Genomic DNA, 27,300 nt, shown 5'->3' with positions numbered 1-27,300 from the left:
CATCTTCTTCACGATGCTTTTCTAACTAGTTAAAAATATCGTTAATATACTTCAATGCCTGAAAATAAAATCCGTACATACCTCCGGAAGGTTCGCAAGTGCGTTGTCGGCTTTTTAAGATTTGGTACACTCAATTCTTGAAAGACCGTAAGTGGAATAGGTTTGGAATACTTCTGTGGGCAGGCGCGGCTAGCGGCGAGCAAGCGACTAAAATGCCATAAATATAAATCGTATGGATTTAATACTAGATATTTTCTTAAATATCCTGTTTATTTGGTAAAAGTTAATAAAGGGCGCGCATGTACGTGTACTTTTGTCTCGGGCGAGCAAATAAATAGCCAATATCGTAATAATTTATATTTATTATTTATTATTTATTATATAATAATTTTTTATTAACGTCCTTATTTGTATTCGAGTGTCGATATAGTCAAAATATCTATCCCTGTAAGTTTTCAGTACTGCATGTATTAATAACCAGTGCAAGCTACTGTTTCAGATTTCTTTTATTGGATTGTTTGTATTTGATTATTTGAAAATTACCGATGTTACTCATAAAATTACTATACTTTTTAGCACCGACTTAAGTGATAAAACGTTGGCTAAAACGTTTTTAAAAACTTACTCTAAATGTTAATTAAACTTTATTCTATAATTATTTTAATTTTCCCGACACTATATAGTGGGTGTCTAGTGAACAAGGACTAGTACAATAGCGCCGCCGTGGCGCGACCGTGCTACGGCATAATAAGCCTTCTTACCAATTCCTTTTCCTTTTAAATGCTGTTCGCCTAAATGGACATTTAAAAATATATTTCGGCATACAAAAGACTAGTGTTTCACTGTAGAATAAAACTTGATAAGTATTTTTAACTAATGTATGTTTCCCTTAAATTAAGAATTTCTCAAGAAATCTTCCCTGAAATAACTTTCTTTTTGTTTGATTAAAATAAACACATAAAAGTATATATATATATATATATAATATAAACAATATGTATATATAAATAATCGTATTATGTGTTAGAGGAGTGATGGCCTAGTGGCTTCAATGTTCGACTATCGTCCATGAGATCGTAGATTCCATCCCCGGCTGTGCACCAATGTACATTCACTTGAACAGTGACAACACATTAAGTGTGTTAACAGTGAGAAAACATTGAGAGGCTTGTCTCCAAACAGTCGACGGCGTCAGTGACGGCAGGCACAGGAAACCGATTAGATGGGATTATCATATACCATGAAACATACAGAAATCTGAGGACGAGACCTAAATAGTTTTTAGCGCCACAGATTTATTTTATAATATGTGGATTGGATGTGGAAAAATGAGGAAGAATATATGCCTCATTTTTTATCGAGCCTTCTGAAACCATTAGGCACTTTTTGTAATAATATGGTTCATACGAATCCTATGTTTACCCACCAAGGCTCGCTCAGGCACATAATAACAACTTGGACGTGATTAATGGGCCCCTAATGACCTTTATAAAGGGACAAACAATAGTCGTAAGAGTATCCAACGGATACAAAGAGTGCTAACTGCCAGTCGGACTGTTTTCTCTTTATTTTCGCGAAACTTTAGCACAAAGTTCTCGTGCTCTCATCGGAAACAAATTATTTTATCTTTCAGTGATTTCGGCGCTATGAGATTAGCGATAATAATAGTGTCTGAACTAAAAGATAAGTTGCGTATAGCTTAATCTGTTTCAAATTCAAAAATCATTTATTTATGTAGGTAACATAATGTATACTTATGAATGTCAAAAAAAAAAAATATACCGTGAATGCTTCTAATTTTACATTTACTGCTAGTTCTCAAATCAAGGGCGTAGAACGGAAGAGAAGAACTGGCACTAAACTCTCCGCCACTCTTTAATCGCCAAGTTTTTTCTTTTACACTACGTTTGTAAGGAGCTGTAACCATTACACCATGTTACCGACATAAAATTTACAACTCCTTAACCTTACTCCTTTCTTCGTTTCTGATGGTCGTATTAGTGACGCAGTTTTATTTCTTCCTTTCTCCCCTCTCTTTGGTAAGCGTATCCACTGGGGTCTGGTATGACCTGTATGGGTCCTGATCGGTACAGCGGTCCTAGACATCTACTCCCCTTCACTCTGACAGCCTTGCAAATTGAATAAGTTTTTCTAAATTTTCAGGACGCGTACCTAGCTATTAAGAAAATTTCGTGTTTTGAATATTTTTTTTAATTTTTTTTTTTAAACGGTCAAATTATAACAATGATAGAAACGTCGTTCATACTTGACAGCTTTGAGAGTGTGAATTAGACCGCGCGCACATTTCATTGCCCGACGGGGTCGGACGTGCCAGCGTTCTGTCGTCAATACAAAGTTCTGGGCCAATGAACACATAGTAATGGAGGTTCCTTTTAACCGTATTTTCCTATTGTTATTTTATGATCGCTGCCATTCCGAGCACTTACCTGAACGGCGCTACGTGGTTGACATCGCAATATTGAGTCCGCCCGGAGACGTTTTCTTACTTCATACGGATATTGTTATAAAGACTAGCTTTCATATTTGAAATGTGACACATTTCTCGTATATTTCTCTTATTTAGAGCATTTCCTTATATCCGATCAATCGATTGGCGGTTTGATGTTTTAGTTTTATCTGTAATATAAAACAAATGTGGGTTAGGTAACTAATTATCTTACCATATATGTATATTAATTAAATTCCATGATTTCCATACAGCAATTTGCAACAATTTACGGTTAGAACCTAGAGAAGCTCGTGATTGCAAACACAAAAAGCTGATCAAGTCAAAGTATGTTCTTAGTCAAAACTATACACTGTGGTAAGAGAAGCAACCAATTCGACTTAGGGTCCTTCAAGAAAAGAGCGTACCAATTCTTAAAAGGCTGGCAACGCACTCGCGAGCCCTCTGGGATTGAGAGTATCCATGGGTGGCGGTATCACTTAACATCAGGTGAGCCTCCTGACTGTTTGCCCCCTGTTCTATAAAAAAAAACAGTGGTCCGAAATTAGTGGACGATAATTCTTCGCGTCAGACCTTACTATACGACCACGATATTCAGACATGAGTTACCGACTCAGAGAGAGATATTAAACGTTTTGAAAAATACACCAATATCGGCAAAAGAACTGCCTTAGCTGATACAGTTCGCCGCTAACTGAATGTTCTATTTTACCAAACACATTACTTTCTTGTTACAAACAATACACAAACTCGCATTCGATATTAATAACAAAGTACAAATATTTATGCAGCGCTCCGCTCGAAACTGTTCATTTAATTGCAACTCGATTATACAGAATGCACTTGTATAATTAATTAAACCGCAGTAGCAACCAAAACTGTAATTAATCCTATTATTAGCGCTCGACGATTGTCGTGTCAACATTGGCAAACGTCTTATTTGAACTGTGTCACGCTGTCTGATGTTTTAGCAGTCTTTTCCCAATCTTTTTGTTATACAATTCTTATGCACCCTCCCTTATGTGACATATGTATTTTTTTTAATGAATTGTTTTTTTTAAGTAACTTAAATTATTGGAAAATTAGGACATTAATAGGAAATTGTTAATGAAACTTTATGACAAACTGAAATTCAAATTCCAAATAGTTAAAAAATTTGGCCCGCTTATTGCTATTTGACCCCTAGTTATTTATAATTAGAAACATATTATTAGTATGAGTGAAATTACGTTAAATACGAAATTTGAGAAGTTTGAGTATAGCTACGAAAAGACGTTTTATATAAAAAAAGTAAATAATTTCTATAAATTAATTAATCGAATCTATTATTTCTATAAAAAACCTGACGATCACGTAGTTACCCATAAATTCAAATGTGGAACCGCAATTTCGTGCTAAACTAGTATCCCACCTTTTGTTTGACCTTACCTCGACATTTGTAATCTTCGATCAGTGACGTAACGTATTGAGAGATATTCTGGGATCAAGCGGTCTGGAGATGTCGATACAGCTTCAATTCTGAGCAGTATGTTTTATTCATGCCGCGATGGCTCACCGGCTTGTAATTATTAAGCTATACGGTGAGATTTCGCCTCGAGGGGATTCCCGGATATCTTTCAAGTTGATCACGGTTACAGATTTACATTTATTTTAGCTCTGATTTATTGTGAATGAATATCATTACTCGATCAAAAGAGAAATGTTAAAAAATTGATTTGTAATAACATCAATCTGATCATAACTTTGTACTGTAAACGTTTAGTAATCTACATTTTAGTTAATGTAAAATATGATGATTAATTATATCATTCAAAGACAAGCATCGGTGGTTCAGTGGTAGAATGCTCGCCTGCCACGCGGGCGGCCCGGGTTCGATTCCCGGCCGATGCAGTCCTTTTTATTATTTTTTATTATTGATAATAAGTAATTATGAATGTTTATTAATAAGTATAATGATTCGAGAACATAAACGATTTTGACGAAGTAATTAATTTTTATGCTGTTTTACGATTTTCAAGAATTTATTACGAAGATTTATTTGCTGTGATTAGTTCCTCATATATTATTATCACAAATCCTAGCACAAGAAGATTCAGCAATTCTTAAGACCAATCAAAAGTAACACCCCACTGGATTGCGACTGTGGCCTGTCTTACATAGGGCAAACTAAACGCAAAATGTCCAGCAGACTCAAGGAACACATCGCGGACATAAGACATAGACGACACACAAAATCAGCAGTCAGTGAACACACACTAGATAGGCCTAATCACTACATACGCTTTGACCAACCGAAAGTACTTGCGAAAGAAAAAAGATTCTTCCCAAGATTGGTACGCGAAGCCATTGAAATAAAAAAACACGCCAATTTCAATAGAGAGGACGGCCTAAAATTATCAAACACCTGGGATCCAATAATATCCAAATTAAAATCTCAAAATACACAATCCGCGAAAATGGAGGACACCGTGAGCAATTTCTGCAAAAACCCTACATCTTTTAGTCGATACCAACTCCGGGGAAATAAATACAGATAACATAACATTTTCTGCAGCTGTAATACTTTTTGACATTTAACACCTTTGTCTTCAGTCACCGTGACCACGCACGCTGTAAAGCACGCGAAACGTCGGTTTAAATTTAAAATTATGTACAAATAATTATAAGTTTAAATACAATAATACATAACTATAATCCGTTAAAAAGTGTTTTTCTATAAATCCTGTAAATATACCTAGTGTTTGGAAATTATTACTAAGGAGCCAACTTTTCTTAATTTTAGACTACGCCCCGGCCCAAAGTTGTCAAAGAAAGTCAACAAGTCCTAAGTTCTCTCATAAGTTCCTCCACTCTGTTAAAATTAATGAAAACATATTATTATGTTAGTTTAGTATCCCTTAATTTAGTGCAATTTGTTATCTCCTCAGTATTAATGAAAACGCCTTCTTTTATATCACTATGCCTCCTCCAAATCAAGCCATTCCTGTCTGTACTGTGCCCCTCTCTGTCATGGACCGTCTGTTTCCTCAAATTGCTCTTTACACGTTCTAAATTGTCATTCTCTTTTTAGTTTATTATTGCTTATATAACTGTCTAAAAATGTAATGCAAAAATACTGCATTTCTTCTGTGCAATAAAAATATACAAAATGCAACATTTTAACATTTCAAATAAATATTTTATAAAATACTTATGAGAAAAAAATAAATATGAACGGAAAAAATAGTCCTCTTAATCAATTCTCGGTTAGGGAAGCACAAAGTGACGTATTGCCTTATAAATTATATTTTTATTAATATTCATACAATACTATAACGAAGTGTTCATAGGATGAATATCTATCTGGCAAATAATATGTTATAGGATATTTGAATCGCATTATTCCTTAAACAGGATCTCCGGACTCATATGGTGAATTGGTCAAATCCGGTCTCAGATTAAACAACTATTTGGCCTGGCTATTCGAGTAGGAAAGTCGGAGAAATATGCCTGAGCATCACTCTGATTTAACTCTACCTCTAAAAGCTTTTGGAACTCGTAAATCGGGTTTTATTAAAGTTGATATGGTTACAAACAATTTAATTGGTTTACAAAACGGTTTTAACTGATTTTAATGAAGGTTTAATTTGTAAATTCTTAATTTTTGTTCTGCGATTATAATCAAAATCAAAAATTATTTATTCCTGTACGTAACATATGTATAAGGATTGGGAAAATTCTAATTTTTAACGGTTTTGTCTAAGTATTTGCGATTTAATAAATTATCCTACTTTTTAATTTTTAAATCTAAATTCTACAATATATCTTATCTTAACGTGTCTGACAATATGAGAGACTGCTAGGTATTCAAGAAAAAGAAGTTTCTAGAAACTAAAACTCCCAATATAACGGATTTTTACAAACGATACTTTTGATTACTATGTCAATAGATGGTGCTAGTTAAGTAGTGACATACAAACTATAGCATGTTGGTTTTTGTAAGTGAAGACCAACTCTTGAAGAAGACGGCTGGTAATTTTAAACGCATTATTTCTTCTAAATAGACTGTATTATATATTAGGTATTTAGCCGAAAATAGAAATATAACGAGTTTCGTTATTGTCTACGATTAATCAGTTAAACGTATGCCTATTAAAATGTATATTTTTCAAATCTGAATAAAAACTTTATTCAAGATATACGCGGATATGAAATATAATATTATTTCAATAAAACCGTATAAAAATCCTTTGAATTTCCAATTGAAATTTATGTACGTATGGGAATGGAATTTTTACTGTTAACGAAATTCGGGCCGTTATTATGTCATAAACATTTCTGCACCTCGACCCAGCCTAATGGATTTATACCTTCGATCGCTTTTAATTAATTTATCTACCCTTTTAGATTGTGGTTTCTTCGTTAAATATCACACAGACAATTAATGATTTAATAGTAATACACGTTCGCTTCGTTACTCGACGTTATGCGAAAGTTACGCTTAATTTAATAAACAAGTGAAGCGAACATTCGTTTCGAAAATAGATACCTCTTTGACGTTTAAAAAATCAAAAACCGAAATACACTATAGATGTTTTGAAATTTGAATTTGAAACTTTTTTTTATAGAACAGGGGGCAAACGGGCAGGAGGCTCACCTGATGTTAAGTGATACACCCATGGACACACTCGATACTAGAGGGCTCGCGAGTACTTTGCCGGTCTTTTAAAAATTAGTACGGTCTTTTCTTGAAGGACCCTAACTAAATTATAAACGAATAATATAAATTTTGATGCACCGTTTCAAAACGTCTGAGAGGAACCTAATAAAGTGTTTTATCTGGTAGAATTTTCTAGATGCTCCAGAAGTATTGTTGATGAAGAAGCGGGCATTCCTTGTTTATTTCGTGGAAGCTCTTTGACGTAACCTAACTTAACTCGATGCAATATTTCCCAGTACTCTAGATAGACAGCGTTAAAGACAAGCTTATGATATTTACGTCCTCATATTTGTTAATTCATAGCTTGTTATTAAATTCCGCAAATATTTTCAACGTTATTTCACTGTAGGTTTGGAACGTTCTTATTTCGTAACGCTTTCATATATTTCCATTGAAAATCCTATGTATAACTCGCAAATTAAATAATGTTTATTCACGCCTGAATTTGAAATAAGCAGTACGCGCGTAAATTCACTTCTATGATCATAGATCCGCGGTTAATATACCCTATGGTCGATAATATTTACTATGAAACATATATTAAATATGAGTTTTGTCTTGAAAATTCTTAGTATTAAATTCCCTTAACATGAAAAGTGACATTGGAGGAGAATCAAAAAGTTTTTTTTCATGATGTTTTGATTCATCGTCCATTGATGGTCAGCTGTGCCTCGAACCTACGAACTTTGGGATGACAGCCGCCTGAACCAATAGGCCAATACTTCGCTATTTTTTCTATTCTATTTATGAAAATTATTAATTAATGCATTGCATGTATTTGCAATTGCATTAATAAATACATGTTTATTTCATGCATTATTTTTCATTTCTTTCAGCAGGATGGATATTATTAATAATTTAAAAAAAAATAAAAAATATATATATTTAAGTATCCATATTTGTATATGTATAAATATTTTTGATATATTCACGGTCAGACCTTTTAAACATTGCTGGCGTGGCTTATCTGGATAATCTCGGGATTCCCGCGGATTTTTTTTCGCATCCGTTTATTGCGTATCTGACGTACGTCAAGCCACTGCAAATATGTTTGTGACCTTTTCCATCCTTAGCGTATTAAATTTACCCTTGCAAAGGGCGCGTGACCTAAAATCTAAATTTATGTATCAGTCCCACCCTTTGTGTTACATGAGATGCTATAATTACGAGATTCATACGGGTCATATCATTTTCCATTGGATTTTTTTAACAAATACGGTCAATGTTGAATTTTATCAAGGTCTATTTTAGTTAGTTCTTTGACCGATCGGGGTATCAATTGATTCTTACCTAGTATGATTGTCATACCCTATATATATATATGAATAAATAAATGATTGTTTAGTACATTTATCTATCTTAGCATACACGACCAATCAATAGAAATAAGACATTTTGTTATTTAATATTTTTAATGCATTTTTAAGCCGCTTTGTTTCTAAGAGTTTAAAAAGTTTTAAATAAATTAGATAATTAACTGAATAATTTATGTATCTTAATAAATAAAAATAGAAATAATTTCCAAAGTAATATATTTTTTATCTATACTAATATTATAGAAGAAAGTTTTCCATTTTGAATTTTTGTTAAAGCTTAATTCCCGAACTGATTAAACAAATTCCTTCAATGCATACTTGAAATTAAGAATTCAATACCTGTAAAGTATTTTAAAATTTACTTATGTATGTACATTCTAATTAAAAGATGATACGAATTTAAAAATGTATTAGATATACATATTATAAACGTTGTAAAATCTGTATATTGATAAGATTATGAATATAAGTGTGTATCTAATATTCTGAAGAGAAGTGATTAAATACAAAGAAAACTAAGCAAAACAAAACTTTTATGATAACAAAACTATATTTATAGTCCGAGTAGATTTTCCACTACCACGAAATCGGTATTCACGCGAGTGAAAATCCCGGGCAGTATATAATAAAGCTAAAGTTTCATTTCTTTTTCCAGGTGCTTCAAGGAATGAGAACTAGTAATGAAACACTGCTAACATAAGAAGTGTTCTGTGGTCGCGGTAGCGGCTGATGTGATCGTGTTACAATGATGATGACATGGCGCTGGCTGGCTCTGATAGCCGCGCTTGATGCAAGCTGGTCCCTTCCGGAGACATACTACCACAACCACTTTGCCATTCAAGTTCTAGACGGACCAGAACATGTAGATGATATCGCTTTAAGACACGGCTTTGAAAATCATGGCCAGGTGAGTTGAAAACTCGATTAAAGATATCCTGAAGATTATATTATAAATAACCTGTAATTATTTTAGGGTCTGTTTCACTATGTCCGGATAAGTTCCAAATAAGCTATTTATTACTGGTAGGATAAACAGTATTTTTGCGTTTCACGACTGTCAGATAGCGCTATTCTTTATGTAACGCGAAGTATCTTATTTTGAACTTTTATCTTTCGAAAAATTTATGTGTTGCATAGCTATTAGGTACTTTATCCATACATTGTGAAACAGGCCCTTAAACTTTTTACTTTATAGTAAAAAATTACATATTTTTCAAATTATAACTGAATTTCTCAGACACATTACAGTTTTGTAATCATTTAAGAAATACTTTAACATTATTAGAATCGTATTTGTATTCAAAGCACAATTTTCGTTAGAAACGAAGTGATCTTGCTTAATATCAGTTAATGCAGCTTATTTCTCGTGTCTGTTGGAAGGCGGCGTCCAATTAAGCCTTCTAGTTGATTAATGGCCATTACTCGCAAAGGTTTACTTTTCAACTACGCCTTTTCACTCGGAAAATCTCGGCATGCATAAGTAATAACTTGAAAGAAATATAGAACGCGATCATTAATTTTAAATGGTGTTGACGAAAGGATCAGTATTCAGAAATGTACCCGAGGGAGTCAAGATTTTTTTTATAAATATTTTTAGGCTATTACATAGATTTTAGCTCGGGATTTTTTGAGCGCGGCGACCGAATCAAGAAATTCCATAACGAAAATAAAAAGCTAACACACGATGATTTATACCTATAATGGCTCGAAAAGAACTGGGCTGATTTTAAGAACTCTTGCACTATTTAAATACTACATTATCATTAATTAATATTATTGCAAGAAAAAAAAATACTTTAACTACAATAATGTTACCCAAGTTGTGAAAATTCCTATAAAATATCATTAATCGTATGCGCTGCGAAAACCATCGATGATAGAACAAAAAAATGTTCCACAATATTAAAGAACATATTATCTACGGTTAGAATAACTTTATTTCTCATATGAATTACAAAATTCACTTACTGAGAAAACATTACAAGACTAAATAATTATTACTAGAACGCACAGAAGGTACCTATACAAAAATTCACAAAACAAATACAGCAACAAAAATGCAGGTAGACACAACAGACTCGAAACGGTCAACCAAGCAAAAACATAGGTGTTTGGATTGGATTTATTACTAGATGTGGCATTGATGGCATAGCCTGATATAACAGGTTTATATTAATTACTTTTTATATTTATACATTATTTATTATATATATATATTTATATATTATATAATATTATATTATATTATACTACATTATACTATATATATATTTAATAAGACTATTTTATTTTTAGTTTATTGTTCTATTTAGATATTTCTATCTACGAAATTTAAAAAAAAATATCCACCCATATGAAGTCGATATTTTATATATTCAATGGTCGTCGCAGACTGAGTAGCAATTTAAAATTAAACAATAATTGTGTGAATTGGTCAAATAAAACGCGTTTTAGAATTGATTACGGACATTCGGTCTGTTTAGCCTTTGATCGCTCAGGCCTATGCATAGTTACTCCTCGTTTAACATATTAATGATGTTTAGTTACACAGCCTACGGTACCTGATTAATTATGTTTGTATTTAACTAACATTGTATTAGGTATTGGAACATTCAAAGATATTCAATAGCAAATCGAAACTCCTTAACGTTAGGACTTTGTTTAATCAACGCGCTTGACCTAAAGGTTTGATTTAGAGAAACAATGAATGTTGATATATCGCCACAGACAATCTTCAATATACAATGTACATTGAAATATGTATGAAAGTTATACAATGTTATGAAAGTTCGATCGCTATCTGGTGCGAATTTGAAAGATTTATTCGTTTTCATTTCATTCGTATAATATTATTTTTAATAAAAAAAACACTTGATCATGCAAGAGCATGCGTGAAAATTATGTCCATAAAATAACATACTAGTATTTGCCGACGCATTAGCACTTAGTATTAGACGAATGTCTATAAAATGTTCAGTATTTGGGAATAAACAAAGTTTACAGATGAATACGACGTCGCTCCCGTTTCGCAAATATATTTGGGACACTTCAAGGAATCGGGATCTCGATCGCAGTCTAAACTAAAAGGCGCTCGAACCCCGACTGGGAATAAACCGAAGGATTCCATGAATCACATTTGAAACATTCCCTGTCGTATTATCTACTGCTCTTAAAAGTGAAATATTAAACCGTTTGAATAGAGAAACGCCAGATTTTAGATGTTCAGAGTCGCTTTGAAGATTAATGGATGGATGTATTGATATTTCCGATGCCTTGTTCTTATATAATGTCGCACTCTATGCACAGTTCTTTTTGTTTTCATTCAATGTTATTACAATAAATGCACTGTAATAATATAAAAGTAAATAGAAGATATTAGAGGTAATTAGAGAAATGTCTTTAAATTGCTTCAAGATTATTTTTTATTTTAATGCTAGAAATTACACCTAAAATGAACTGATATGATATTAATTATAGGTTCCACCTCACCAAAATATAAATCAAAGAATTAAGAGAAAAACTTATGACAATTTTGGAATAATATCTTTCACTGACATGACATGATGTGACATGATGACACATGAAGTTCTTGTCTTGAAGCCCAATGTAGACCAGTATGCAGTAGTATAGAGTAGTATGCAGAACACTGACGTGTAAAGAAATAATCGTGATATCTGGAATACTCACGCTAAAATTAAATTTAATATAACCCAAACTTAGAATTAGAAACATGAAAGCTAACAATATAACGTATATATTACTAACCATCAGGTTATCTTAAGTCCTTAGAGGTGGCTATTACCATAACATTCGACTGCTTGCGACTACACCAGTAATAACTGAAATAGCCAAGCAGACATGTTATTTTATATAACGAGGAGTCGACGCTCTATACAAAGTTATTAACGAAGATTGTCTCGTCTTGTAATAGGAGAATTTCTATTACGATCAAATGACATTCTCTTAGTTTGAATTTATATTTATATTTGATGCAGTTTTGTTATGGTATTATTAATGAGAAATTTGTTTTGTATTGTTTGTATTCCGATCTTTAGCTAGCTTTATCTTTACCATATGTAGTTTTTTAAATCCTTATTCAGTGATTTTAATGCAATTTTATGTCATGTCTAGTAATGCCAATGTGACCAGTCGATGTAGAAATGACTAGTAAAAGAAAAATATAACAAAATAGCAGCTTCAAGGAGATTCAGTATACAAATGCAAAAGATTTCAGATTACATTTCGAGAGTAGCATTATGTGCATCTTTTGACTACATCTCGCTTTTGACCGTAAGAAGTCTTTGAAACTTGAATCGCTGAATAGTTCAACTGTTAACTTTATCAGAATCCATTTAATATATCCAATACTACGTTTTCTATACCTAGCGACTTTTAAAGTACGTGACGCGTTTGTCGTAATCATATTCTCTTTTAGCAGATATTTCTCCGTGCAATACTCTCTCTCACTCTCACTCTCAACATAGACATCCTGTTCAATATAGAATAATCGGTTTGTACATGAGTATTAAGAATGTCCTTAACGTTAAATCACCTGCATCATGAGCATACCCGACATATTTACCTTCACGTAAATACCCTCACTGTAACACCATCACACAACACAGCCAAAATAAGTATTAAAAATTAATTAATTAGTTATGTATTGAATAACTTTGATTGCTTTATATAATAGGGGGCGGCAAACGAGCCAGCGGGACGCCCAAAAAGGCAGTCATCGCAGCCCATATACACTCATTTTTATTGGTGCGTTGCCGGCCTTTAAAGGAGGAGTACGCTCGAATTTTGAATTGTTGAAGGTCGTATCTCTCAGGGAATACCGCCGCCGGTAGTCGATTCCACAGTTTTATCTCTTTTGTAAATATTTGAAGCTTTCTGTAACTATTATGTACTGTTTGGCTATATTTTTAGTGTAATTGTTTGTTTTTATACTTATATAATTTTTGTTAGTAGTAACGAAATAAATTAATACATATGTATAAGGAACATATACATGTATAGCTTATTTCTTTCATTCTTTCCGGAATGAAGAATAAAGGAAACAGTTGCCGTGCATCGAATAACATGGATCAACGCATTAAGATACAGAAAAACGTATATCATTATACGTTTAACATCCGGACTTTGTATTGTACATAACATAATTACTCTTCTGAGATATATTTGGTCTTAAACGCTTGATGACGTGAAATATGTGCTTCACTTCCATATCAAACATTGATGTCTCGTGCCACAAGATTCTGAGAGCTTACCCACACCTCTGTGTTGCTTGAGTGTTGATTTTGGCTGAATTAACCCTCTTGAGCTGTTTCGCTTGTTGGTGTACAGGTACGTTGATTAACATCTCGCGTCGGCACTGTTTGCTTAAGCGCTAAGTGATTATGTAAAGAGGATTCGCTTATTATTCAGTTCTGAAGTGTTTATTGTTTTCTTTTACAATATCCTAGTAGAACATTACGGTATATTGCCGCGCATCACCAGTGGAACCAGCGGCCCACTGAAGTATTTCCGAATAAGTTTCAGTAAAGAGCGTACCAATTCTTAAAAGGCCGGCAACGCACTCGCGAACCCTCTGGCATTGAGTTTTCATGGGCGGCGGTATCACTTAATATCAGGTGAGCCTCCTGCCCGTTTGCCCCGTCTTCTATAAAAAATTGCAACAATAGTGGCTTCAGCGTGCGATTCTCATCCCTGAGGTCGTAAGTTAGATCCCCGGCTGTGCAGTAATGAACTTTATATGTGCGCATTTAATACTCGGTCAAACTGTGAAGGAAAACATCGTGAAGAATCGGCTTACATTAAACCCAAAAATTCGACGGCGTATGTCGGGCATAGATCTGATCACCTACTTGCCTATTAAATTGAGAAATCGTGATGCTTACCCAAAAATCTAACGCCCAAACATAAAAAGGTTGCGGCATGTATTTATAATTGTCCCTGTGTGTATGAGTTTCATTTTTCTACTTATCGATGTAGACGAAAATTGTCACAGTACGATATTGCGCGTTTCCTGCAATTTTAGTTTCGTCTCACGTACGCTCGATGCCTCTCTGAGGACGTTCTGTTTGAACGCTTTGCAAGTGCTGTGTTGTGGGACTGTGGGATCTTAGCATTTAGACTAAGAGATAAAGCCTTATATAACGACGAACATTAAAAAAAGAAAAAAACATGATATCATATTTATAAAATGTAGTATCGAACTCTTTGTACAATATCTATGAGAATAAGAAATAGGTTATTTGTTCAAATAAAAAACTTTTACTGCAAACAATCAACCCACTGTGAAAGGTGTCTAAAAGATTACGTATAATTTACCTAAAGGTATTTGAATCTGGATCAATTATTTTATTACATAGATATCATTTTGCAGCTATATAATAAGGGCCTGTTTCACAATGTATGGATAAAGTGCCAAATAGCTATGCAACACATAAATTATTCGAAATATAAAAGTTCCAAATAAGATACTTCGCATTTCATGACGTATAGCGCTATCTGACAGTCGTGAAACGCAAAAATACTATTTACCCTACCAATAAGTAATAAAAAGCTTATTTGGAACTTATCCGGATATCACACAAACTATATTTCTTAATAAGCCTTGGTGGAACCAACAAATCCACTATATAATCACTAAAGGGACACGAAATTCTATACTTTTGATTAATATGTGTGATATCTTAGCCTATTGGAAATGGCCTTAGTGGCGACTCGGAGCGGATAACAGGCAGTTTATCGCTCGTCACATGCTACCGGCTTATTGGATGTTGTGCTTGTTTGGGACCCACGTCTCATACTCGTGACTGATACCTCTCTGTTTCTTAAGACATTGATTTATTACTCTCCATTGTCCTGCCAATGCATGTACTGTTTGCGCCATAAAACATACGATACGCTGGTGTATTTAAGGTTGTTAAAAATATATCTTAATATATATATTTCTTGTGTGCGTGTGTATGTGACTGAACTCCTCCTAAACGACTGGACCGATTTAGACGAAATTTTTTGTGTGTGTTCAAGGGGATCTGGGAATGGTTTAGATTCACAATTTTGTCCGCTGGACAATGTTTTTTTAATTAATTTTCAATTTATTAGTTGTTGTTGATTTTGGAATGTTTTACATTGGATCCGACAGACGGCGCTACCATCGCAGTGTCAAATTTTAAATAATATTCGAATTTTAATTTTAGTCTGTCCCGAAATTTAAAAAAAGTTTTGTTATCATTGTGTTATATCGTGTGTGACCATGTGCTGGATCGTTAGATATTGTCATAACATTTGAATAATAATTTTCATCAAAATGGCTTATTAAAAATTGAAATTTTGAAATTAAAGACGTGAAGACAGGATAACGTCTGTCGGATTCGCTAGTAATCTATATATTATTTACTTTCACGTTGTTCTTATGGCTGAGTCAATTTGTTATTTTAGATACAAGCAACCCTAAACTACCGTTCCCAGAAAAATGTTATGCACCTAACAGTTGTGTACCTAAGTATAGAATTTTAGGTTTCAATGTAAAAAAATCTGTACCGTAGTTAACAACCAATGTAATCTTTCCTACTTTATATTATTAGTGTAAATATATGGAGAAAAATGGATCACATTTCTCCTTATGTAATAATATCATAATGTTGGTTACCAACGTGCTTATTTATATAACCCCTTGGCTTGGCAGCAAAAATGCCAATAAACGTTTGAGTTAATAAAGCAAAATATCTGAGATGTTAACATTGCGTCGTAGTAAAAATAACATTGGTTTAATTTCAGTTTCACTGAGATTCATTTGCTCTGACATGAATATTCTGATAAATTCTCTGGAATCGCACCGTGTTTAATTCGACGTATTGAAGCGAATAATTCACTTCTTGCTCAGGGATACAAAGCCATAAAACGTTTCGAATTATAATTTGTGTATTGAAGAATTTTCGTTGAATTTCATATTTGAGATATTATGAAAGACTGCAGTTCAAGGAGTTCAATGGAGATGAATATAGTTCCTCTACATATGAAAGTACATAATAGTGCCATTTAATAAGTTTGTAATAAGTTGAAGTACAAACGCCTTAATAATTAAGCACCCGGCGCGACTTACAATTGTATTTTACTCGAAACAGTAGGTCTGAACCTATCCATTACTTTGCGATAAAGAACTCGCGTCGCCCTGATGTACTCCGACAATGGCGTTCTGAAATAATTATTAAATTAAATAAATGGATATCTTACAGGGAGCATAAATAAAGTAATAACCGCTTTAGTAAGTTAAATAAATTTATAAAAAAAATTGTGCACAGAATTGTGATTTTTTTTTGTAAACACTATTCAGTAAAAATATTAGTTTCATTTGAGCACTTATTCCCGACGCCTTTTACCTCGTGTGCCATTTGCGTACAGCTTGTAACAAAGCTGGCTGCACGTATTGTACTACAGATGCTGTTTTCACGCAGAAACAATAGTCCATTTACGACTCACTCATACCGCATGATCTAAACGGCATGACGCGCGAAATTAATATTTGTTTCAAATATCAAACAAAAATTGCTAGAAATTTCATATAAGTTGTCTATTTAAGAATACATTTTAAAAGTATTTCAATAGGAAAGGAATTGTTAATAACGACGTTCACATTTTCAATCCAAACATCACGTCTTGATTCGAATAATTTAATATTCTTATGAAAACCAGGCAGATGGGAACGTACTCGAATAGCGCTCTGAAAGTGGGTCTAGGATTATTATATTACGTCATACGTACGCCGAAACATGTCAAGCAATAGACGCGCAAATGGATCGGATTCTTTGTGTACTGAAAGCCTCGTACAGCAGATGCGCGAAGAAAATTTACATTACATTCTTCATGGGTTTATTATGTGCTCTTTCTTCGTAAATATGATTTCAGTGTAGTTAATAAAGTCGCGATATAAACGTCGGTACGGAAGGAAGCGCGGACCTTTCCTTTCCCGAGGGACACAAATGTGGAGAGATTTTAAGAAGATACGAATGCTAATTGAGCTCCGAGCGAACCGAACTAATGGTTAAAATGCTTGTTCACCAAAAATACGTTTTAATGCGGAGAAAGCTTTGTTCTCCGCACAGTATGAGATTTAGATGAAAATATGAGATGGACCGGATAATTTTGCGGGTCGCAAAGTTCGAAACAGTGTACAATTTTTAATTACAAGCTTTAGGGACAGAAGTATGTTGGGGCTTTCAAATAAACTTGTGTCGCTTTATGGGAAAGGTGGATCGTGTAAGTGAAGGCGGTATTTCGAAATTAAACTTTTATTTAATTAAACAATAACGGTTTAGGTTTATAAGCTGCAAATTTTAAAAGCTCGTGTATTTGCCTAGATATGGGTTTAATGAAGCTTATTTACATTTTACAACCCGCAGTATCCCTGGCTTTGCAATTTACATGATTGCTTGGGTGAAGCAGCACGAGATAATCTTTTATACTCTTTAGCGGGAGAAATTTGATCACAATTTTTGTGTGCGACAATGTGATCAGGAGTTTCGTCGTCGACTGGTATTCGTGCCCCTAAAAGCAAGTTAACGGAAGACCTCTACTCAAATTCGTAAGGCACGTCTAAGCGACGCGAAACGCATGAAATTATACGTGATAAGAACACGTACTCACAGCCGGAGGCATTATAACAAAGTATGAAATCTGATTAGCCGCCTCTGAACTAAACAAAGCCTCGGGCGGTGGCGGTTATAATGTCGGAGCGTCGTCTAATTAATCGGATTTGCGGAATGTTGTATTGGTCTGCCAGTTTTCACGTCACTGCAGTGTTCCGTAACTGGTGACGGACGGAAATGTCGCCCGGAATGAGACTCTTATTTGTAGTGCTTGTTTGTTCCGGATTTGGACTGGGTTTATTCGTGTACTGTTGCATTTGTACTGTTTTAGAATTGCTTTTCAGCGATGTGATCTATTGAATGTCAATGATGTTATTTATAGCTATTAGTTTTGTTACAACGGAATAATACAAAACACTCGTTGTGGGTTAGTGCTAACAGGTATTTTTGTGATTAAATAATCTTAGTAGTAGGTAGTCTGAGATTTTGTTAACTCTGTTTAATTATAACAAATAAAGTATTTTGACTAAAGACTTGTTCTTTCAAGAATTTATTACAGTACTCTGAATAATCAAGCCTGCTGAGAGTATTCATCTATAAAATATAGATAGATTTTAATAATTTAATTTAAACGATATTCCAGACAAGACATTTTACAAGTAGCCATTTAATTCGATGTAGGCTTTTGAGCTCACGCCTGAAGAAAATTAATCGAGGGGTCCTAAAGATATAAGTGTCCCATCTTCCAAGCCACTTGGCGTTCAGAAGTTTTGCCTAATTGAATTGAATTTAGGCTCAATCCGGGTTGGCGCGCAACCGTCATTTTTTTGTACGAGAGTGTCATTTGTTCTTACACCTTTTTCAATCCCTCAGGCAGTTTGCATACCATGTTCGGACTTGTACGTAAAATTTATCCTTGCTTTAATTTATTTGGACATTTTAAATTTTATTATTTTATTTATTTGAACCTAAACCTTTAATGATTATCAAAAACAGCCAAGTAACACCAATTTTAAGCATTGATTACAGCGAATATTATCTTACATGCCCATGACATTTTTTAATTGACTCATCAATTTTTTTTAGCAATTTTTTGACATTCTTATTTTTTATATTTCACTGATATTTGTCTTTTGTGTAAGCTTGTCCTGACCAACTCGATTACTAATAATGATAAATAATGCGTCAAGTTACCCGTGCATAGTAATCATGCTTATAATCCTTGATTATTACACTAGGGTATCAAGATAAACGATCCACCCTTCTAATATTAATCCAAGGTTTTAAGGTGGATAAAATGTATTAAGATAATGCCAAGCATGTCGAGGTGAATTCTTGAGATGGGGCACGTCAGAATATGTGTTAATTCAAATTGCTTACCATAATTTCAGCCCCATGATATAAAACCGACCACTGAACAGCGTTATTTATTCACACCTCTATGTAGGGATACCATGTTACATTACGAACATAATAAGTTTTTTGAAGAGATTTAATAGAGATTAGTTCTGAAAAATAGTTGAAATTTTCTTCATGTATGTAAAATATAGATAGCGTTTGTTATATTTATTGTTCTTGTGCAGGCATTGCATTCACTGGTGCAGGCTTGGAGTTCGCGAAAGAGGTTAATTTGGTTTAAGTGCGCTGTGTCAGCCAATTGGGATACACCTATTATTTTTTGTGTTACATGAATTCTGGCTGATAAATAAATTAATATACTAAATATATACCTTATTTATTATTATTATATCAAATAAACTGGTTTTCTTTCAGCAAAGGCCTCAAATGTCGCAATTTTTTTGTTCATCACTATTCTATTCCGGCCAACGTTCTTATAATAATTCCAATTTATTAGTCTACCATGATGATTAACTTCTTTGATAAATTAATAAATACTTTGAATAATTAAAAATGTGGTAACCCTACGAACTCTAGTATTATGTGAAACAACAGATGCTTAGCTTCGTACGCGTACACGCGACTGATACTTCGTAACGTGATACGCAACAATGTGTTCAGACACTCTTTATGTATTCAATTGAAATGTGAAAGAAATTCCGGATATCGTGATAATATCAAATGGAAAGATATATTCGCCTGCCAAATCTTTTATATCTATAGTTTATTGAGTAAAAGTGTTATAAATTAATTAGCAGTATTTAAATTGATATAAGTAAGAAATAATCGCAAAATATTTTGCTAAGCGCAAAACTCGAAGACGGCTGGATTAATTTGTGTAATGATTTAAATTTATTTCTTGAAGTCTGTGAAAGGTTGTGGAGAGAAAAATTAGAAGAATTGCACGGAATAACCTAATAACCAGTTTTTATTCCGAAAAACGTCTCTGGGGTAGCATAGCCTGATGTTGGAAATGTAGCTAATTAAAAGGTAAGCTAAGAAAAAAATATTATTAAGGGGAAATGAAGCTTACGCAGCTAGTTGTAAATAATGTACTTAATTAATTATGACAATTACAAAAAATTGGTTTGATAGTTTATTAAGTTAAGGGCTCAGATTTCAGAGCTGGAATCCGATTTCACTATCTGTTTTATGATCAATTTTATAGGAAAATAGGTGAGGCTACCTACCCTCCTTTGGTTGTGCCGTCGAAGCAAATGTTAAATACACATAGAAAGAAAGAAAGTCTATTGGTGGGTCGAATTCACTACCTCAGGGATGTGAGTCGTCGTGTACCCATCACTGTTCCTACGCATATGAACGTGAACTCAAAAACGATGATCATCTCCCTATTAAAAATCAATGAAACACACAGAAATGTATCTTGTTGGGCCTCATAAATATACTTAAATGATTATGTAAATATAGGTAAGTAGGAGCATTACGTGTTTATACTGTAATTAGTTTTTATCGCCTTCGAGTATACGACCGGAACATGCATTGCGTGTAACACGTCAATTATAATTGTGGTCTCGTCAACGTTGCTTTTGAAAATTATCTGCAAGCTTTAATTATACTAGCGATTGATACTATCTAAGGCTACTGTATCAATTATTTTAATGTTCTGTCGAAGGTAATTTGATTAATTGATACGATAAAGGCAGGGATAATGACTGCCCGTACGTTATGAAGTATTTAAACAGTTTTTATGTCCGCGCAAAGTTAATCACTCTGAAACTATTAAAAATGTATTGTATCAGCATTACGATGACATATACATTGCCTTTGTAGGCTTTCAATCTCTAATTATCTTAATAGGTTCATTATGACCACTGGTAGAATGCGAGGGCGACCCCACAGCCTCTGTAACGTGGCTTTGCAGGAACTACTTGTGGTTTTAGTAGGTTTGGCTCACCCAATCTCTAGACATCAGAGATTCTGGTGTGGGTCGAATCCCACATACCTACCTATCCCTGCGTACAATTGTATTTTCACCTCAGAAAAACAATGGTTTATTATGCGTCTGATTGCGGACAGACAATGCAGCTAAGATATAATTTAAAACACCCAGACAACTTTACAATTTCGCGTGATTTTATAATGAGGTCCATCTTTCACTTGTTAATTCCTCCTATTAAAACTTTTGCTGCATTTTTAATTTACTCTTATTTATACCTGAAAAATTTCCTCTCGCTTATAAACGTAGGATTTATCATGAAAGTTAAAGAAAATAGTTTCACATCCTCATTCCATCTTCGCCGCAAGAATTCGTCTGAAAAATATTTTGTTCGGGATATACGCTTCACAAATTTGAAGGTTCATTTTATTAAAAACGTGTTTCACCAAAAAGAGTTTTATTGCGAAGCCTTTATGGCTAAAAGTACTCCGAAATGTAATAACGCAGATTCAAAGCTCTGATTATGTTAATACCACTTAAAATACATAGTAAACACAATAAACGTAAAAGATTCGCTTATACAATCCCGCTAAAGCTCTTCAAACAACGCGAGTCATTACGTTACATCGCTGTCGAGAAACAAAATTTTCTTCAATTTAATTTAGGCGGACTGCCTTTTGGAGACTCTTCGTATACTTTCGTGGCGCGGACTTTACCAATATATTAAATACATTTGGGAGTGTACTTGAATATTTTTTCATATCTATACCTACGAGACTGCTGTCAGAATAGGTTCGGTATATCTCACTAAAGATGATCCTACATATTCAGAACATTTAGACGAATCGTATGTAGACATATTTCACAATATTTGCAGTTATTGCCACAGCGTAGTTGTTTAAATTTTCAATTCATTTAATTATTTTGTTCAGTTTTTAGTAAACAATGATTAAACTATTTAAGTCTGCGTCAGCTCTGCAGCTCTATTCTATTCTATTCTAGAATTGTGCCTTGGTCTTCTATTAGTTTACCAAACTGTATTTTTAATTTCCGAAGTCATGTGTAGCGAAAAGAAACGCGGAAGGACGTGCAGAGTCCCCAGGGCATTGTGTCTAACATTAGAGGTTATTTTTGCTTTAGCCCCCCATAATGCGATATTCATTTATTTTATTTCCCGCCGGATGAGCGCGCCGGGCACGCTCGCAGGAAACAAAGCCATTTCCGAGATATAGCGGCAGCTTGGGGAGGTGACGCGTGGACTGTTTGTACACGCTTTTATCGTCTTAAATAAACAGATCTTGTTCAGTTGCTCTATATTTTGCGATAATGTTTTAATAGAGGTTTAAGTCAGCCGATGTTGTAGGAATAATAAGGCTAATAGTAAAGCATGTCCTCCCACAACATTGCTGTGCCTAACCAAGGTCCTTATTGTTATAAATTATAATGTCTCACGTGTAACATATTAACATTAAGAATACAATAAAGGTTTGATTTGATTAATGTTATTAATTGAATACATTAAGTTTGAGTCAGGTTGCTTATTGGTATTGGCAATGGTTTAGGAAAGCGTACATTTTGTGGTATTTGCTTGTATTATATATCATAATTATTTATTCTATGCTCTCCAAAGTTTAGATAATTGATCGATGCTTTAAACGAACCGATTCTGAAGAAATCTTAACGCCGAGTCGCGTGTGCTACAAGCCTGATATTTCCTTAATACATTTAGGATCGCATAAAGCGCTCGCGTCTAAACGCCTTATTTAAGCTCGAAGGGAACTAGCCCGGCGTCGATTTAGCGCCCCCGAGTGTATTTGACAGGCAAAATGTTTATTGGCCTCCTTTCTTGGAATCTTTTCGCTGAGAATAATTCATGCAATTTGACACAATGCATATTTATTAGGCGGGCCCGCGTAACCTGACGGCGGAAATTTTTGACGTATTTTCCTAAGGAATATCTTGTTTGTTGTTTACCCGCGTATTATATTAGAACTGGTTGCGCTTGGAAAATTGAGGCTGTGTTTGTTAGGAAAATAGCTCCTTAAATATGTGGGTTCATATTTTCAAAATAAGTGTTATTATTTATGAAAGTGTTTACTTATAAAATATTTTTACGTTTATTATTAAACTTAAGAGGTTTTTTATAATAAAAATTGTCGCAGTAAATATATGAATTATGTTATGTTTATTAACATTTAACGTTTATGAAATTTTAACAGGGCTGAAACATTGTGATCCCGTTTTATTTCTCTCATTGCTTGTAATGATACGAGATTAATGTTAAAGCTTCAGTAAAAATACGTAAATAACTATGATGAATTTCATAGATTAAACGGCTAAAAACTTTGGCCTGAAAGAGTTGATCTTAACTCTGTGTAAACAAGTAGTATTTCCTTCAATTTTTATTTTGTTCAAGTGCACAGGCTAAAAGATTTAAGTTGGCGCCTGGTAGATCGCACCGGTGACCCCAGAGCTGGTGTATTCCTAGCTTAACGATTAGCATTCACACACACTCACACACACACGCACACACATACACATCGAGTCACACACAAGCGCATGCGCACACACACACCTAATTTAATTTTACATCTCTGTTTGCAGTGTTTTTCTTTTAGCGTTTACTTTTTTCTTCTATTGTATATATACAATGTATATACAATGACCTATTGTACGTGTTCCGGTCCGGTGGTGGAGAGGCTGGCTATCTGTCACTCAGGTCTCCTGTTACAGAGACCAGTCTCTCACATACACTTTCAAATGTTATCTTAGTTTTAATCATTAACCTTGTATGTATATGTGAAAGAAGAAAATAAAGATTATTATTATTATTATTATAAGCATTACAGATACACTGTCTTTTCATATTTGTTTTAATTTTCTTTTATTATTTTTTAATTATTTTCACTATTACTAGGTTAGACAATTGCTGTTAGTAGGTTAAATAATATTTTAAACTCTGTATAGTCGATTGATATGTTTTGGTTAAAATAAATATTTATTTAAATAATACTTAAATGCATTATGTAATTGTTTGTCTGAAATCATATAACTTTAAAATATGGTGGAGCTTTTTATTGAACAAAGGAATCGAAATTGCAATGTTTTAATGAAAACCCGTTTTCTTACCCTGCCTCATTCATATTCTAAAGAAGTATTGTAATTATTCACGAGTTCCGTACATAGTCAAGTGAGGGTGTGGTCATACTGCTGAAAGCTGTTTAAACCTCCTGAAAAACATTGCGGAAGTTCGGTATTTGAAAGCTAAAATCTGAAGGTTTTGTAACGAACAGTCAAGATATACATATTTTTGTATTAAATTATATAGGTAAAATATTGTTATATGTTGTGATATAAAACAAAATCAAGTTATGATATAAAATGAAACAAAATCATCAAAACTGGCATGCCTTCGACTGATCACCTACTTGCCTATTAGATTGACAAATGAAACGGAATCAGAAATTTGAGGCCCAGATCTATAAAGGTTGCAGTGCCACTGATAAAATCTATTTCATATTTGAAATTACTAGTTTCTCAGAATCGTGCCTCCATTCAATATAGAATATTCATTTTCAGAGACAATAAGCCCATCTGGTTATTGTTGACGCGACGACACTTAATATTAAGGACTTATGTACTTTTAAAAGCTCCCGGTTTTTGTATTTTTGGAAGCTTGTAATTGGATTTCCTTATTTACATGTCTGCTTTGTTTAACTGAGCTGAGATTAACCAATGTTTACCAGTTTGTTAACTGGGTTTATTGGGGTCAACTAATTCACTCTTATTTTTGTCGAGATTTCTTAGTTATGTATAGTTTTAGAATGTGTAAAAGATTTGTTTATTTTAAAAATGAAATATTACTTAAAGCATTTTTAAAGGTTTGCATAAGAAAATAAAATTTCTATAACATTGCCTAAGTTTACGCACTGAATAAAATGTAGAATCATAATTTCTACATTCCCTTAAATAGTTCAAGGTAAGAAAGAAAAACTTTCTTTTATTCTAACACTGGTATAAAATTTTGAAACAGCACAATTTCAGTGTTGAATTAACTCTTTACGAATACTCATAGCTTCTCTAGCCTCTATTATTTATTACTCAAATACTCAAGGAAGAATAAATTGTTTATAATTTAAAAAATTTCATTGTAATTTTACAAAATTATTAGTGCATAATGTTTCTGCGTGTGTCATTGATTGTTGCTCGGCGAAGGAAAATGGCATAACGTCTGTGACCAAAAAGATAGTAAGGTTTTAAGATATTGATGAGTTCCAAATGTCTCATTTGATTTAACATTAACATTATCATTAAAAGTGTGAAGAGAAAAATCTGTTATTGATACGAATAAGATTCTTTATCAAAACAAAAGCAAACGTGTCATCAATACAATAGGTAATGACAATATATGGAAGTTGAAACAGCTATTTACACAGCGTTCGACATATTATAATTTAAGATAACATCACGTATTCGTACGCTCGTGAAGCACATTCAAGCGGTTAGCAATCAATGACAGGCCCCTATAGCCAGCGAGATTATCTTAATGGCAGCGGTGTTGAACACGAATTATGTATTCGTGAGGCACAATCGGACCCAAATGAGAGGCCAATCAGCCTCATGCCATTCGACGGTAAACGACCATGACGTGATGGCAAACCCAATCGATAATTGTTTGGGTAAATACTTGTCGATTGTTTGTATACGGCTTAAATATTTTAAATATCGAATGCGCTTTTGTAGTAACCATATTGGTTTGTTTACTATAATTTGCGGTTCTAACATGTTTTTTATATTTTAACTATGCTCCACAACTCTTCCTTACCTTTATGGTAATAAGGAACAATGACGTGATCTATTAAAGTTTTATTATCGCTAGAAGAAATAGGGATTACACTATCCACAAACAAGCTTAGAGGCCGTTAAACCTACTTCCTAAACGAATTCGACCGTCCCCAAAAGTTTTTCTATGAAAAGTTTTTACGGCGTCCGCATTAGCATGTGGGCGTTTATGTGCCACATTCCACCGATAAAACTCGGGCTGGGTCTGAAAAGCCGCATACGGGCACTTAATGTGTTAAAGTACGCCCCTATTACTGCCTTTCATAGGGGTCTTTTTGACCGTTTTGTCCTAACTATTTCTAGATAAAGTTTGTTCAAAGTATTTAATTATCTATAGAACTAGGTGATATTACTCCATGTATGTTATACAGAACGGGTATTTTTATACCCTTATAAATCCAAATTTATGCTGGTTTATTTATTTAATTTTAAGTATAATTGTTTGGGTTATTTTTTTATGATTTGATATTAATTTTGGCCACGGCATAGAAAAGAATAATAATTATTACAAATAAAACATAGAATCCGAAACAGTTCATATATATATAATTCATATACATAGTTACTAAGACTAAAGAAAAAAGTGAATAAACTATGAGGGTAACATTTATGTTGGGAAGCTAATTCAGATTGCGTAGAATACGTTATCTAAATCACTGCGGGTATGACGCCTGAGTTTTATCTCGACTCAACACCTGCCTACCCTTGAATTATGGCCCAACAGTGTCCTAGGCTAAGAGATAACATTACCTATTTTGTGATACACATTATGTTTATTAAAAATTCAATATTTCTAATAACAGAGATAAAAGAAGTTTATTGTTACTATATTAAATTTGGTTCATGGTGTTATCGTCGCAATCTTCATTTAAATAATAGAAAGATAGACTGAGTAAAGTCAGGGTAAACAACTTGTTGGTAGAAGGTAAAAATCATCGTAACATTAGGGAGTACCGTCCAGTGATGGAAAGGCACCAAAAGAAGAAGAATTTTATTCATTCCATGCTATGGTATGATAAAAGTACCCCTAAAATATTTAGCTCTTAGATATTTTCTTAGTCGTGAGTGAGTTTTTCACGTGTCTC

The 27,300-nt window shown here is 33.6% G+C and overlaps 1 protein-coding gene and 1 non-coding gene across 2 annotated transcripts in view; both read left to right on the top strand.

The window, feature by feature from the left end:
- LOC111003975 (furin-like protease 2) overlaps nt 1–27,300 on the top strand; it is a 166,233-nt gene that overhangs the window by 106,495 nt on the left and 32,438 nt on the right. Inside the window, exon 2 of the mRNA XM_022274767.2 lies at nt 9,138–9,389. Within this exon, the coding sequence (XP_022130459.1) occupies nt 9,228–9,389 (162 nt within the window). The 5' untranslated portion in view covers nt 9,138–9,227. The remainder of the gene's footprint in view (nt 1–9,137; nt 9,390–27,300) is intronic.
- On the top strand, nt 4,287–4,357 carry Trnag-gcc. The gene has a single exon. It is a non-coding gene; the product is annotated as a tRNA-Gly (tRNA).

This window comes from Pieris rapae, chromosome 5 (genome assembly GCF_905147795.1).
Source record: "Pieris rapae chromosome 5, ilPieRapa1.1, whole genome shotgun sequence".
In the NCBI taxonomy this organism is placed as follows: domain Eukaryota; kingdom Metazoa; phylum Arthropoda; class Insecta; order Lepidoptera; family Pieridae; genus Pieris; species Pieris rapae.
Note: the sequence above shows the minus strand (reverse complement) of the source record. Positions and strands in the feature narration are given on the sequence as shown.